This window comes from Trachemys scripta, chromosome 6 (assembly GCF_013100865.1).
Source record: "Trachemys scripta elegans isolate TJP31775 chromosome 6, CAS_Tse_1.0, whole genome shotgun sequence".
In the NCBI taxonomy this organism is placed as follows: Eukaryota; Metazoa; Chordata; order Testudines; family Emydidae; genus Trachemys; species Trachemys scripta.
This window is the reverse complement of record NC_048303.1, coordinates 82,455,208-82,471,767: the sequence shown is the minus strand read 5'-3', so window position 1 is coordinate 82,471,767 and position 16,560 is coordinate 82,455,208. Positions and strand designations below refer to the sequence as shown.

At 39.1% G+C, this 16,560-nt stretch overlaps 1 protein-coding gene across 2 annotated transcripts in view; it reads right to left on the bottom strand.

Moving 5' to 3' along the window:
* The window catches only part of CNTNAP4 (contactin associated protein family member 4), a 307,324-nt gene that overhangs the window by 11,953 nt on the left and 278,811 nt on the right, over nucleotides 1–16,560 (bottom strand). For both annotated transcript variants that reach the window (XM_034773172.1, XM_034773173.1), the window contains 3 exons: nucleotides 15,420–15,644; nucleotides 13,674–13,807; nucleotides 12,402–12,489 (listed from right to left, as the gene is read on the bottom strand). In XM_034773172.1, the coding sequence (XP_034629063.1) occupies nucleotides 12,402–12,489; nucleotides 13,674–13,807; nucleotides 15,420–15,644 (447 nt within the window). The remainder of the gene's footprint in view (nucleotides 1–12,401; nucleotides 12,490–13,673; nucleotides 13,808–15,419; nucleotides 15,645–16,560) is intronic.

Sequence of the window (16,560 nt, the reverse complement as noted above, 5' to 3'; positions counted from 1 at the left end):
CCATTATATCAGTAAATACCCGTACATTAGTTTGTTGCTATGTGATGAATGGGATGAACAACTCAGTCTTACCATGTGAAATGAAAACCTGGATAGGATGTGGCAAAATATAAAACTTAACACCTTCATCAGACACTTTCTGCTTAATTCAAAACAAGTTTTAAATAAACATTACTGGGACCTCAGCAGGACACTGCTTGCTCATTTCAAATGACAGATTCTATAAAAGTGTGATAAAATTAACCACCTCTAGTATGGAGACTCATCTAAAGAACATGGTGGTTAAATGGCCAGTAGCTGGTCTATACTAGTGTTCCCACCATACTAACATTGGAGCTGCACTGCTGGTACGGCAAATGATGGGAAACAGCCAAAAGTCATGGCTAGAGCTCCTAAAATGGGTGAATTTGCCTCACTGCTATGTGCTCTTTAATAGGTTTAGGACGGTGTCAGCACAGCACCATCAGAACTGTGGAAATATACCCTTACCAATGAAGTTGAGCAGCTCGAGAGAAGAATCATACAGAGAAGCCCTTTAAGCTGGAGAGGGGACAAAGATTGTCCCAAGATGCGTATGAAGGAAATACCCTTTGGCTAACTGTGAGTACGATGGAAAAACTGAGTAGGATAGAAAATCTGGCATCCTTTGCCAATAAAAACAGATTTGGATATTTAATAATCCTTGTGTGTGAATTTCACTCATTTACTCTCCTAAACAAAATAACGTATCTGAAGTCTAGACTTTCCTGACCATTTGTAGTAATGGCATGTTTTTGAAAATAATGTGCTTGGGGCGGAGGGGAGGGGGAATTAGTTTTGTGGTGCACTGTAGCTCTGCACTTTTCACATAGGTATTTTATACCAGCATTTCAGCTCATTTGCTAAGTGTATTTTGAGATGATTCATAAAATAAAGATAAAGTTCTCCCACCTACACTACCTCCTTCTACAAAGAGCTTGTTTTGAATTCTGCCTCATCTATCTGTCCTCAATGGAGTGCAGAAGGTTAGCAGACACACAAATCTTAAGAGAACAATTTAAAAAAAGGAACTAGTGCAATCAAGAGACTTCTGTTTGACCTCTCTCCTGGACAATTTCCAACAATGATGATGATAATGAAGGTTTCACGGGTTTCAAATTCCTGTCAAGTGTAATTTTATGTTGAATTATTCTATTTGCTTGACTTTTTACAGTCTGTTTAGACTTTCATGACTGTCACTTAGCAAAACAGAAACACTATTCATTTTTGACATTCAGAGCTAAATTTAAATGGTGCATTAAAAACACACTTGTACAAAATTCAGCATTTGTACATAGTTTTGTGGGCACAATGGCTACATGCACATTTTTGCTGACACAACTATTATATCCTCATATGAAACTGTGGTCTGAACAGTCAGCATTGATCCACTAGCATGAGTGGATATATTTCTGTGTCTGCAGGGGGTACATCTGGCTGCATGTCTGTAACATAGATATTTTCATTTACACTGTGAAATTTTCAAAACATGAAAAAAACAGAATATATAGAATAACTAACATAACGTTCTGGTGAAATCATTTAAATACAAGATTGTAGTGCTATTAAATATTGCAAAGTGGGTGGAGTATACTGGCCAACTATTCTGCTGGAACAGAAGTATTAGAAAGTTAAAAATATTTGTATTATTTATTACTGGTAAGTAGTTGCTGCGAGGATTCTTAATTTAATATTCTTTCATTGCATAATCACTTTTCTGTGCCTGGGATTTCTTCAATATAGTTCTAGGAATACTACGACAATTTCAGAGCCCTCTTTCTTATCTAGTTACAAGAGTAAAACATGTTTACTTCTGACAAAAATTATCAGTAGGGAAAACAGGAAACAATACGATATTTCATGAAATTTCTTGCTGCCTTCATTAACAATCTAAATGCCAAAGCGAAGAGCGTAACAAATGGTTACATGGCTTTATTTCAAAAGTTGTCACTTCCCATACTCATGCAAGTACTAGAAATAATAAGATTAAACATAGCAAACAAATATTTTGCCAATAGAATTTCCCTTAAACTGATACAGCTTGGCTAAATTCCTGAATAGTTAGGTTTACATCCGGTACTACAAGTTTGTAGAAACTTTTTCCCCAGATGAGTATCCTGTATTGTTCATTTGTTGCATGTGTGCCTAGACTAGCTTTGCTGACTAAAATAAATAAAAAATCTGGTGAAATAATAAGAGTTTAAAATATGTCCCATGTGAACTCTCTGGACGACACCTACATGTACAGTAAACGAAGACAGCTATATAGGAGACTCAGAACATATTTTACCAGTGACTCAGAGATGCATAGTAAAATTGGATATTACATATTTACTGCAGAGACTCATTGAATTCTAATTATGTGAAAATTGCAAATTTTTGCCATAACAGTATTTTTTTAAAACCAGCCTTTAAATGCCATTCTACTGTGGTTTTAAACAGTAATGCAGGGCTGGTGGACAGAAATAGGATTTTTTAAGCAACTATTGATTAGCAGCTGTTTCACTGCAGCACTTGTATAGGTGAATACAAACACCATGGTTTTAATAGGCTGATTTTATTAAGAGCTTGAATCCTTCCCTTACTCTTCTCTTTAACCTCTCACTCTGCTCTGGCTGTTTCCCCTTGCAATACAAGCATGCACTAGGCTCTCTCATAACAAACAAAATAAAAACACACCCTTGACTCCACTTGTCTCTGCAACTACCACCCCAACTCTCTTCTCCCTTTCATCTCTAAGATTATTGAATGCACTGTCTACAAGTTCTACGCGGAGTTCCTGTCCTGCAGTTCATTCCGAGACCCTCACATTCCAAATTTGACCCTTATCTGTTATTGAAACTACTCTCACCAAAGTCTCTAATGACCTTGTCCTAGTTAATGTTCAGAACCAGTACTTCAGCCTCATCCTTCTTGACCTGCCTTTGACATCACTGTAAATGATCTTTGTGAAATCACATCATCCCTTGGCTTCCATGACTGTCCTTTCCTGGTTCTCCTGCTCCCTCTGTAATCACTCCTTTTGTGTGTCCCATGGAGAATCCTTCTCAGGCACCCACCAGCTTTCTGCAGGGATTTCTTTGGTCCCCTTCTGTTCTCCCTCTATGCCTTTTCTTTGGGTAATCTCATCTGCAAACACAATTCAACTACCATCTCTATGCTGACGACTCACAGATCTACCTCTCTGCTCCAGATCTGTCTCCTGTCCAAACCAAAATGTTGGCCTGCTGAATATCTCCTTGTGTATATCAACTGTCAGCTCAAGCTCAACATGCCTAAAATAGTGCTCCTAATAGTTCTACTCCTTGCCCACCCACAGTCCTCCCTGCTACCTCCTTAATCACAGTGGACAACACCACCATCCTGCCTGTCTCCAAGGCCATTAACCTGGATGTCCTCTTCATCTTGCACCTGCCACTATTTCCTCACATCCAGGCTAATATTTAAATCTTGTTGCTTCTTTCTGAGTACCTCTCTAAGATACAGCCTTTCATATGCATTCACATGTATCCTTTAATCTCTCAATCTCACGTCTCGATTACTGCAATATCCTTCTCTCTGGCCTTAATATATGCAATCTTGCCTTGCTCAGATCCATTCAGAATACTGCTGCAAAGATCATTTTCCTAGACTGTCCCTTGGACAATGTCACCCCTCTGTTTGCATCCCTCCATTGGCTCCTCTTCTCTGGAAGTTATTTGTCTTCATTTTCAAGGACCATCACGGTCTAGCCCCATTCTATCTCTCATCTCTCATTCAGAACTGAAAGATCAGCTCCAACCTATGATTGGTCCATGATGCCAGCCATCATTGTCCACTTGTTAAATTTTCTAAGAAGCACTGTCGTGCTTTTTCCCATGCTGTCCCTTATATTTGGGAGGATCTCCCCATAAATGTTCACAAAACTAACTCATTATCCACCAACCCTTCTTTAAAGTCTCCTTTGCTCTGATGCCTAAAAAAAACCCGACAACAGTTAGGGTGCTGGTGTGCTGAGCCCACAGCCCATCATGCTAATGAATATTGTCTCATTGTTAACTTGTACTTCCCCATCAGTCTGTCTGTATCCATCTGTTGTATCTTGTCTTGTACTTAGACTATAAACTCTTTGGGGCAGGGACTGTGTTTTTTGTTCTATATTTGTAGAGTGCTTAGCACAATGGGGTCCTGGTACATGACTAGAACTCCTAATGCTACAGTAGTATACATAAAGTCACTATATTTTACTTCTCAATGAAGCAGAGCAATGGTCTTGAAACTGCATCACTCCTTTATTAATAAAAATTAACAATAATTAATAACCAACTATCACTGGTCAAAGTTCTGTACAAATATTAATTATGCCAGACAAATATTATTCCCTTTTTAGATATGAAGAAACAGATTAAAAATGTCAAATTCATCTGATTGATTGTGAACAGCTACCAAAAGCTTATCTACACACAGAAATTGTGCTGGTTTAAGTTAAATTATTTTAAAACCTGATTTAATTAAATGGTGCAAACTTCTGTGTGGACAGTTATAGCAGTTTAAAACTCATTATATGGGTTTAGCTAGTGCCTGTAGATTTACAGGTCCAAGAAAGGGTTACAATCAATTTCAATGTGTTCACACTCAGACTAGCACTGGTTTAACTGAACTGACTTAAAAATCTCACCTTTAGGCCTGGTCCACACTAACCCCCCACTTCGGACTAAGGTACGCAAATTCAGCTACGTTAATAATGTAGCTGAATTCGAAGTACCTTAGTCCGAACTTACCGCGGGTCCAGACGCGGCAGGCAGGCTCCCCCGTCGATGCCGCGTACTCCTCTCACATTCTTTCACGATTGGGGCAGCAACACTGGCAGCATGGAAGGTTTTGACTTTCACAAGGTTCAGGCTATAGGGTACTAGAAATCTAATTGCTACAGGACTTATGTCCACCCCAGGAGAAAGGTTACTGGAAATGGCAATAAGCAAAACTAAACCTGTCTGTTTCTGATTCCAGGGGCTATCCAAAGCATAGTCAATGTTTGGACTGTGGGCACACTCTAGAACATGGGGCTCACAAGACGGTGACCAGGTCAGCAGGTGGATAAGGAAAACCGTGAAAAAAAGTGAACCTTGAGGTTACTATGATACTCTTGGAGACTGGTGGTTCTGTGGTCCAGCACAGGGACACTTGTTATAATTGGCCTACGTTTTTCAGGGATAGTGGAGTACATTTGTCAGATGCAGGGGCTGACATTTAACTTAGGAATATGAGAGAATGAAACGGGCAGGAGTTCTGATACCAGGCATTATGGATAGACAGGGGCATGACCAAGCAGGTTGCTGGTACCAACCAATGGCAGGTTTTCTAGTGTGGTCAAAAGGATTAAAGAACAGTTCATAGAAATAAAAGACCTGGGATTTTGCTGATGGCCCTTGTGCCCATGGAATAGGGGAAGACAATGTGGCCTTCATGGACCATCTTTAGTACCTTCTCCCCCTCACTGGGGGAGGGGAAGGGAGTGGTATTAGGATACAAAAGAGTGAGCCAAGTCCTAGGGGTAGGCTGAGGAAAGTCTACCCCAAGTTATGGGTGTATGGTAGAAGCCCCTCAGTGAACCATTTAAAATGCCTGACAGATGATTGTATGGATGACAGAGCAGGTGGTTCCTTCCCCTGCATAAAGAAGTTTAATAAAAGTGCAGCTTGCCCTGTATTTGTCCTCATTTGCTGCCATGTCTACATCAGTATGGCTTGGCTGAGCTGAAGCTACTTTGTCAGGAAAGAGCTATAAGCAGGGAGAGTTTAATAGTTTTTCTGAACTGTGGGATGCCTTGAGAACCAGCATCAGCCTGGAATAAGGGGATAAAGCTCATTGAAAGAAGCCTTTTGCATTTTACCTTCTGAACTCTGGATGCAATCAGTCTTTTGCCTACATTTAGCTAAATCCCAGTATCCTCTAGCCCTCAGTTTGCCTGTTTTGTCACAATATTACAGATGAAATTGAAAATACCTTAAATTACAAGGCTTAGGTTTAGTGAAAGGAGAGAGACCTGGCATTTTTCAGTTTCTCCAGGAACCTAAGATTATTTTAAATGTGCAGGTAGTGGCCCTCAGATTTGCTTTTCATGAAAACCCTAGGCTATATGTAACAGTGGGATAGTTCAGACAAGTGCCTCAACACCCTGAAGATTATTTTCAACAAAGCCTTGTGTTTTCTGATCAATAATAAAATCTTTTCTGATCAACATCCCAAAGTAAAACTAAGAACATTCTGATTCAATACTTTGGTAGCCTTGCCCTTGCATATTCTTTGTTAGGTCATGCTCTACCATGTTACAGATGGAGCAGCAGCTCATATTCTAAACTTAGTTTGGACACTATATTTAAGAAGAAAAATAAATGTGAGCTGTTCAGGCCACAGCTGATATGCGGAAATCTAGGTCATAATCAAATATGCCATATACATTCATTCTATAAGCCTAAAGCCCAATTAACTAACAGCTTTACGGAGTTTGCTTTCCCTATCTATTTTTCAGTTAGCGATAAGTTAGGGTATGTCTACACTACACATCACTGGCGGCAGAGTGGCAGTACATACACGCTGCAGTTAAAAGTAAGTAGTGTCCACACGGCATTGTGTAGCTATACGTGGCAGTGAAAGGCTCTGTCTGTGGGAAAAGGCTGCCTCCCCCAACCAGAGCCTTTCTCCACTGCTGGAACCTTTCCCTGTGGCAGGGAAAGACTGTAGCAGTTCAGAGGCAGCAGGATACGTACTCTGCTTTAAAAAAAGAAAGGCTACATGTGGGGGAGGCACTGTTTGGGCATATGAAAATAAAACAAACTGGAACACTTTGGGATTTTTCTTTAACTACATTACAGTATGTAATTTTAAAAATAATCAAGTTTCTACTCAAGTTCAATCTTCCAAAATCTTTACTGATATTTAAGTCTAAGATTTTCCTTTCAGAAAACAAAATTTCTGCCATCTCTCATGAAAGCCTATTTTGCCCAACCCATATTTCATCATTTTCTGTATCCACTAAAATCAAAGTGTAACCGAAATTTTTAAAAGTTGTGGAATTTACAAGGATTTGAAACTTTTCAAGAGATCCAGTTATCTTTGAGCTTGGGGATAAGAATGAGCTATCCAGTGATTTTCTTCAATTCTATTTTTTTTTAAAGCCAGGGGGAATGTTGATGTGGGGGTTATGGTGCAAGAGGACAAGATGATGGAAAGTATGATCTTCTAGAAGGCAACACCATACACGCTGGTTCTACGGGCACCAGGAGCAACCTCTCTCTAGCAGGTTTAGAGGACACTTGATCACATGGGCTATAAGTACCTACTCTGGGAGAACACATTTGATTTTAGGTAGTTTTTTTAGGGCCTGTTCCACTGAAGAGAATGGGAGTCTTTCCAGTGGCTAGACACTGACACTATCAACATTCTGATTAGAAACAGGAAGCAACTAACAGTGGGGATAGTCAACAATTGGCATAGTTTACTGAGGTAATAAGCTGAATGATCATTACTTGGAGACTTTACATAGAAATTGGATGGCTTTCTAAAAAATATGTTCTAGTTAATCAGAAGTATTTGGCCTCAAAAGTGTTTACTTACATGGGGGGGGGGGGGGGGGGGGAGAGAATAAATCCCTTCCACTGCAGGAATTATGGGTCGAGCTCTATAGTTTATGTTATCCAGGGATGACATAATGATTGTATAATGATGATTGTAGCCTTAAATTCTATGAAATTCTCTGGCTGCATTAGCTGCAGTGGATGAGCTCCAAGGATCACAGTGACACTACCCCTGGAGCTTGCTCCCTAAGAAAGGGGTGCCACAGTACAGATGGATTCTGCTTTTATGTTAACACATTCTCAGGCTTTGTTATTTTCCACCAGATTCCATTTTAATTGCCGGGGGTGAGGTGGTATGAAATACATAGTACACTCTTCCTTTCCCCAAGGAGGTCTCCTCACTCCATTGAAAACTATCTGCAGAGTGTAGGAACAGCAGCTGGGAGGAGTGCTGCAGAGATGGTTGACTCCCACCTCTTTCCATGACAATCAGCCATTGCCTGCTTCTACACTCTCAATTAAACCAATTTAAAGCCAATGAACGTTTGATTAGAATCAAACCCATTTGATTAGAAAAAAGCCTTAGCTAAATGGACTTGTAAGCAGGGCCGCCTCCAGGGTTTTTGCCGCCCCAAGTGGCGCAAAAAAAAAAAAAAAAAAAAAGCAGCCGCGATCGCGATCTGCAGCAGCAATTCGGTGGGAGGTCCTTCGCTCCGAGAGGGAGTGAGGGACCGTCCGCCGAATTGCTGCTGAATAGCTGGACGTGCCGCCCCTCTCCGGAGTGGCCGCCCCAAGCACCTGCTTGGCAAGCTGGAGCCTGGAGCTGGCCCTGCTTGTAAGTCCTTAAAGTACCCTATGAGCCAACTTCCTTGTGCTGCTCTGATGATTCAAAGCCACTAGAAAACTGAGGAATTCCCCATCTTTGGTCCTGCACCAAATGCAGGTTGGCTGAACGACAGAATCTGTCCCTTAATTTCAAAATTTGATCAAAATAGATTGTTACTTCTGCTAGAATTTATGTCCCAGGCTTTAACATGAAACTGATTTTTGCAAATAAATGATCAACTCCTGAATATGAGGTTTTATAATGGAAAAGCTGTCAAATCCTTAATTCCTGTACCTGAATGGTGGCACTATGATACTATCATTACTTTGCAACTGAAGTGTATGTTTGGCACTGGGAAATTACTACTTTTCAAAAACTTAGGTAATGATTCAGATGTGATGATTATTCGTCCTGTAGCTGTTTTTAAAGTGGAATCTATTTCCTGCATTTTTATCTCCTACTGTATATTTCTGCTAATGCTGTCTTCTACATAGTGCTCATGCCTCTTTTGTGCTTGCTGCCCAAAACCATTCATGCATTTTGAGTTTTACTGCTCTAAGCTAATAATAATGCAGTACAGGAAAAAGTTTCGGTGTGTCTCCAGGGAGGTGTCCTGTGCAGCGATGTTACATTCACCTTACACAGAAAGCGTGCTCCCAAAATTACACATTTCAGCTGGTTCTGTTTATATGATGATTTTACAAGTTACACGTCTCTTTACATGTCTCTAAAATCAAACCCATCAATTGTCCCAGTTCCCAGAACTTGTGCTGTTCCTTCCCAACTTAGTTTTGGATACTAACATTCCAGGTACTGGTCCATGAAGACTTCAGTCTTGTACTAATGTTACCGAAATATTGGGTTTATTTAGCTGAGAGCTAATAACAGCCAGACAGGGATAAGGAAGAGTTGCTTTATTTTGCAGAAGAAAGGAGAGCCTTGCATTTTGGTACAAAGACTTTGTTTTATATATATTTTATAGATTTTTTTATATATATTTAGATTAAGGTTTTTGCAGTGTTAACACTTGATTGGTGGTTGTTAGACCCGTGCTTTTGCTATTTGGTTAGTGAAAACCGATTTGGGACCAGCTTTAACAACCTTAAGGCCTTGAAAGGAAAACAGTTGAAACGTTCAGGCTACTGTGTTTTTAAGGAGTTTGCTTTTTTTTAATGGCCGCTGGCTGACATAACGACTGCTTTATTAAGGGGGGTTATTAGTAACTTTTACAGGTTTTTTTTTGGGCCTGACAAATTTAAAAATTGTCAGGCCCGTTATGCAATTTGTGATTAAGCTGGAGGGACAGATACTGGGTTTTTTTATGGACAGCAGAGTTTTTGATTATAGCAATACATAGGCATTTGGCACATTGTATTATTGTTTAAATAATACATAGAAAAAAAAAGAAAGAAAAGAATTTCCAAAGTCTGGAAGGAGGTTTTTAAAACTAAAGGTGTGATTAAGAGATACAGCATGGAAAACAGTAGCAGCATTTTTAATGGCTTGTAAATTTTGCTTAATTAAGCTAGAATAATTAATATAGAAACAATATTGTTTTTTGATGCGAGCATAAGCTTTTTTAATTTAGCATTTATAGCATTTAATACACATTTATTTTGCAAAGCTATTTTTGCTATTTTATTAATTTTTTGTTTTAATTTTTGGAAAGCGTTTATTGAGGCATTGGCTATTTTTTTTAGTTTTGCAGAAATATTTACTCCTGCTTTTTTTAGCTTGGCTACCCCTAACCCAGGAATGAGCACACGAACAAAGGAGTAAAACCCCGTTTGCCTGACTACTAGGGGATTGTTGGCACGTTTTGCGTGAGTCCTTATAAAGGCGGGGGGGGGGGAGGGCGTGAAAAACTTATGGGCATAGCTGCTTAGGATTTGGCTGGAATCCAATGTGTTGTTTATTTGGACATTTGGTAACACCCGGGCCACACCACTCCGACCTTGCCAACCTGAAGGGAGAGCTTTGTAGACATTGTGGCCACAAATAAAATACAAGCCAGGGGTCTTTAAATAGAGGGTAAGGGTATTACCCGCAACTTGATGGCACTAGGTTACCCATTTATTTTAGTGCCCGGAGTTATTTACTAGACGGTTTTGGCACTTTTAATGGGAAACATTTAAGTTTTTTAGGGCATGGGTATTGTTTAAAATGGCCCTACAATACGTAACCCCAAATATGTTAGCTGTAAAACTTGCAAGTGATCCCATGGGCTCCAGGCATTCAGATATCCTTTTAAGGGATGTGTGGGGAAACAGAATGCCAGAGTAAATATTTATATAATATATATGTGTTTTATTTATGGGGCTTAATGGGAGGAATGAGGGAAACCATTGCCTTTGATAACAAATGCAGAGTCCCATTACCCCTGCACCCAGAACCCACAAATGAGCCCCTGTGCATCCAGATCCCCAATAAGCTGCCTGCACACAGACTGCCCCACACAGAACCTCAGGTTGCCAACTCTCCAAGATTGTCCTGGAGTCTCCAGGAATTAAAGACTGATCTTTAATCAAAGATTATGTCATGTGATGAAATCTCCAAGAATTTGTCCAACCAAAGTTGGCAACCTTAAGAGAACCCTCTCACCCCACACCTGGATCCCCCGCCACCCACACTAAGCTCCTCCTGGGTTACCTACCTACCTATCCCTGCTGCACCTGGAACTTAGGACCGGACCCAGAGTGTTTCTGGGTCAGGCCCAGCCCTTGTGCTGTGTCAGAGTCGCGTGCAGCCTCACTGCTGAGTCCCTGTTCCAGGGGAGATCTAAAGAGTGATCTTCCACCTCCCTGCAGCCAGTAGCCTGTGCTCCCCACTGCCATGCTGGAGCCTCCACATTGATTTTTTGACAAATAAAATTGGCAGAATTTTAAAATATTGTGCGCAGAAATTTAATTTTTATTTTTATTTTTTTTTGGTGCAGAATTCCCTCAGGAGTAATATAGCAATTTGAGGTGAAAACTCAATTCCTTATCTGTTAAAAGTCACAGGTTTCTAGATTTAGGATCAGCCATACTTGCATCCCACACAATGCTATTTTAAGCAAATAGATACATTTCAACATTAATTTCTAAAAAAATGAGCTTGTAAATATTGGAGAATGGATATTTTGAGTTAATCACAAAACAATGAAAAAGGTCAAAGTGGTGATATTTGCTAAACAGTTCTATTTCCACATTCTTGTGTCAAAAATTGCTGGAAGAGCAAGACATATACAAAACTAAACATCTCATGATCATGAGATATAAAAACATTCAGTATTCTAACTGCTCTACTAACAAAGGAAATAGCATTCCCTTCAAATTCTTCCCACTCCCACCCCTTGCTCTGTCAATCTGGTTTCATAACAAATATTATTATAAAAAGACTGTCTTTGAGAATGGTTATGATCCTTCCTAGCTTCTTTAATTAAACTGACAGGGATAATAAGAATGGCAACTGGGGTTAGATAAATTCCATGTAGAACATTATTACAGAGAAAAATAACAGGCAGCTATTGACAAGTCACTACTGGATGAATGACTTGGTCACTCTCCATAACTTAATCAATTAAAAAAAAAACACTGGACATTTTAGCTTACAACATCTTAACCCTAGCTGCATTGTTCAAAATCAAATTGAAGGAAGAGTCTCTGACACATCAACTAATTACTGATTAATCCTGGGTTTATACATATGATTTGATCATGATTTCGTTTTCCAAGAGTGTAAGAAAAATGCCATGTTTCATTATGCTTGATTGCAAAATGAGAGAGATAAGTGTGAAATTATTTTTAATGGAATCCACTTGCTCATCTTGCAGGAAGCACTTACCCATGATTATATGTGCACTTTGACAAGACTGAAGTTTCTACCTTGATTGTCACTCACTGCCTAATTAATTCTAAGACAATGAATGTCTCTCAATAAGATTAGGGCTATTATTTTTTATGTGGCATGATGACATTTTGATCCATGTTTCAGAAAAAAATGTGTGGTGTTCTACTTACCTAAAATCTTGCCAAGTACAAGGGATTTGATTGCATTGAATTCTGTACCTGAAGACAGAACGAATTGCATCCTTTCATTCTGGTTAATCTGCAAAATTGTTCAGTGAGAAACAGAAGTAACATAATGGAAGAGAATTCAGTTGGGATGTGTAGGTAGGGGAGAGGATGAGAGAAAGTGAAAGAGAAAGAGGAGAAAATAACAACTTGTCATTTGTACTATAAAGGTTAGGATAGCAATACTAAAAAAATGAATCAGCCATTAAAAGGCAGATAATTTTATAAACAACAAGGTATAACTTCTTCAGAACCCTATGACTGTGTCTGAGATACATTTAAGCATCCCCATCCTAGTATACAATTCTCCTTTATCTAAACCATTTAGATAAAGCCTTTGTATTCATCTATAGGCAGAATATAATTGGTAAGCCCAGTGAAGAGATGCAAAAGGCTTTTAAAAAATAAAATAAAAGCTCTCACTTATCTCAAAATGAAACTTTAAACATGAAACAATTAAATGTTATGCAGTGAATGCTGTGCTCCCAGAGCCACTACAGAAATTGCTTGCCTTGAAATGCTGGGGAGAGTGCATAACTGCATCATCCAGTTCTTATCCAAATATATTATTTGATTTGTATCGTTCAGAATCATCAATATTTATTTTACAATAGGCCCTTTTTCCAATGCCAGTTTCTACAAATATGAATTGTGTTAGCTAATCTTCCAATTTCCCTAGAAATCATGAATCAAAATAGATACAAACACATTTTCCTAGCAAGTTTTCCCCTAGTCCTAAAGCAAGTGCTGAGCAATAGCTGTTGAAGAAAATAAGGGCTTTGGGTACTCATCTTTGAAAACCAGATCAAATACTTTGTTTTAAATTATTATTAAATTGCTATAGTGCACTAGTACTGCTCTCTTGTACCCTCATTAAAATAAACAAAACCATTGACAACTTTTATCTGTTGGGGTAATTAGTAGAGTGTTACACATTCACACAATCTAGGTTGAACTAAAAAATATTTCATTGCCTACTGAAATGAAATGAGAAGGTGGAAGTGACCTTTTAAAACAGACAAGGTGAATGTCAAAGGGATCTTTTAGCCTAGACTCTCACTTTTAAAGCAAGAATCTGCTGTGTTTTGCTTTATTTCCTTGAGGTATTAAAATACAATTTATGTTGGGGGTACTCCTTTTATTGAATTTATTTATTTCATTTTGCTTTGGGTCTTGTTCCATTTGATGACAACCCACTTTTTCGCTTAACTGCATTACCTCTACATAGAGCATTTCCTCCTCCCTGTTAATCTTGACATGATGATGCAGCCCGTCAGCCATGCTTTTGAAATTGATGCTAAAGACATCCGGATCTTGATGGCTATCTAGCTTGTACCTGATCTGTAAACTTCCTGAAGGGATGGAGTAAGATATTTTAGTTTCAGAATTAAAGTATGTACAAAATAGCTAGCGTAGATCATATATACAATACTTCCTCTTTTGAGACACACATAATATGAAAAGTTGTACAAATGTCCGATTAACTTAAAGGAACAGCTTAAATAACAGACACAAATGGAAACATGAAACGAATGAATGAAAGAAATAGAAACAATGACTGGAAACCATGGTTGGTCTGGATTACAAAATTAAGATATGCCAGTGTACAGCAAATTTCCACTATGTAGCCTGATAGAAGAGTTAATGTCGCAGTTCATGGTAACAGTGGTGCCCCAAATATAAGCCACAATACAGCGGAGGGCAAACTACAGCCTGCGGGATGGATCCGGCCCATCAGGGCTTTCAATCAGGCACATGGGATTGCCAGCCCCGTGGCGCAGCGGGGCTAAGGCAGTCTCCCTGCCTGTCCTGGCCCTGCACCACTCCTGGAAGTGGCCGGCACCACGTTCCTGCAGCCCCTGGGGTGGTGGATGTGGGGGGAGCAGAGGGCTCCATACAATTTCCCCACCCAGATGTGGCTGTCAGGCCAAAATGCTTGCCCACCCCTGCCATAATATCTAGCACTGTTTCTGAACTAACAACTGTTTTACAACCTCTAAAACTCATAGTGATTGATCATTTGGTAGGACTGGGAATAAAATCATGATATTCTCCTACACTGTGATAAGTGTAATAGCTCTGTTCCTGTTTATTAAATGTTCTGAGCACAGTGGCCACACCAGTTCATGGTTTTAAGAAGTGACAGAACTTAGGATCTTATGCTTCAGAACACAGACCTACACATCATTTGAGCTGGAGAACCTCTATTAGCTGTAGACGTAGGGCTTTTTATCCAACAGAAAGCAATACAAGTCCCAAGCACCTGAGCAGGCCTAATTTATCTGTTCACTGAAGGGCAGTGGTATAACATTAGCCAATGTATTGTGTAAGGCAGACAAAACACTTAGAATCAGGAAAACTAGAGCAAAGATTTAAAAACAAGGATACTGGACAAAATTAACTGCTGGCCTAAATGGGCACAGATCCATTGATTTTAACTAACTTGTGTCCATTTTGGCTAAAAGTGTATTTGGCCAACTGTATTAGCTTGCAAAAATGCTTTGGGTCTAGCATGATATAATATGAAATTAAGATAAATAAACTGTAATATTGTTTATCATAAAACTACATGTTTGTCATTTCTGGGCTTTGGAAGAATGTTCTAGTAAACATCTATCAAGCCTAACCAGACAGTTTATTTCAAAATAAGCAAAGAATTTAATTTAGGATATTTTTATATATTACCAAAGGCATTAATCAAACAAATACTTATCTCCTACATGGATTAAACAAATATTGTAGGAAGAAATCATTTTAATCAGGTATTGCTGCAATAATTTTTCGTGTGGAAAGCATTTATTTTTTGGCCTTGCTGAAAAATAAATCTTGCACCTAAAGAAAGTGACAATTGAACAAACATGCTTTGGTTGGGATTTAGGTCAGAAGAAATTCAGAGTTGTTACGATAGCTCTGAAATTCAATCGTAATTTTGTTCATTCGGTTTTGTTGTTGTTGAACACTCACCATTTTTGGCAAGAATAACTGAGAGATACTCCTGGTAGAAGGAGCTCACATAAAACAGTAAGCTTGGAGTCCGTGTTGTCCGAAAGGTAAATGAGATTACCTCCCTGATCAGAGTCATGTCAGCGTAGAAAGAAGAAGCATGAGAACTGGAATTTTTAGCTAAGGTGTAATATTCTTGAAAATTGTACACCACTGAGGTGCCAGCTCCAAAATAGGCAGAAATCTCTGAAACGACATGTAATTTAGTTTTGTTAACATCCTGCAACCAAATATTAAGGTTTTTCTTTTTTTACAGAAAGGATTTTTAAAATATTCATAGCTACTATGATTAAACTGGAAAAGAAATATCAGTAACATTGTTGATCAGCATGGTAGATAAGAATATGGGCCAGCGTTGCCCTCTCTGCAACCAATCCACACACGGAGGGGACCCTCTACACACAGATTTCCCCTTCCTTGTGAAAATGTGTGTGTTCAACCACTTCTGCTGTACTATCCTGCCCTCCTTCAGACCCTGTGTAGGGTGCTCTCTGATTTAGGATTTGATGTTGCAGGAGGGGGCAGAGTGGATAGGATGGGGCACAGAATGTCCCCCTTCAATCCCTGTAGAAATTATATGGTACAGATAACACAGATTAGAGCTATCTTCTCTTTTCCACATAGCCCTCAGACCTTGGAGACATTTTGGAAAGTACCATGACGCATAGGAGCAAAGTGACCTGGTCCATGGTACTTTTGATATAGTCTGGAGATGAAGAAAGCCTATTACTGAAGGTTATCCAGTGCTTCCAGCTGCAGCACAGAATTAGTCCCTATGGTATATAGGCTAATGTTACCTTGTCTAGTTTAAAACTTCTCGATCAGTGAGGTTTCAAATCCTAAACAGGATAAAGACCCTTATCTTGCGAACCTAACTACTGCTGTGTATTTCCAGGGACTTTGTGGGACTGGATCTCAGATGTCTTTCTTTGTCATAAATATTTAAAAGTTCATATTTCCTTCTACAGTTTATTATTTCTCTGGTCTAAGAACCTAATAATAGTTTGGTGCCATATTTTGGGAAGTTATTTAAAAAATAAAAATAAATGAAACATCAGGTGAAATAATGCAATAGGAATTTCAGGTTTACAAATCTTACTAT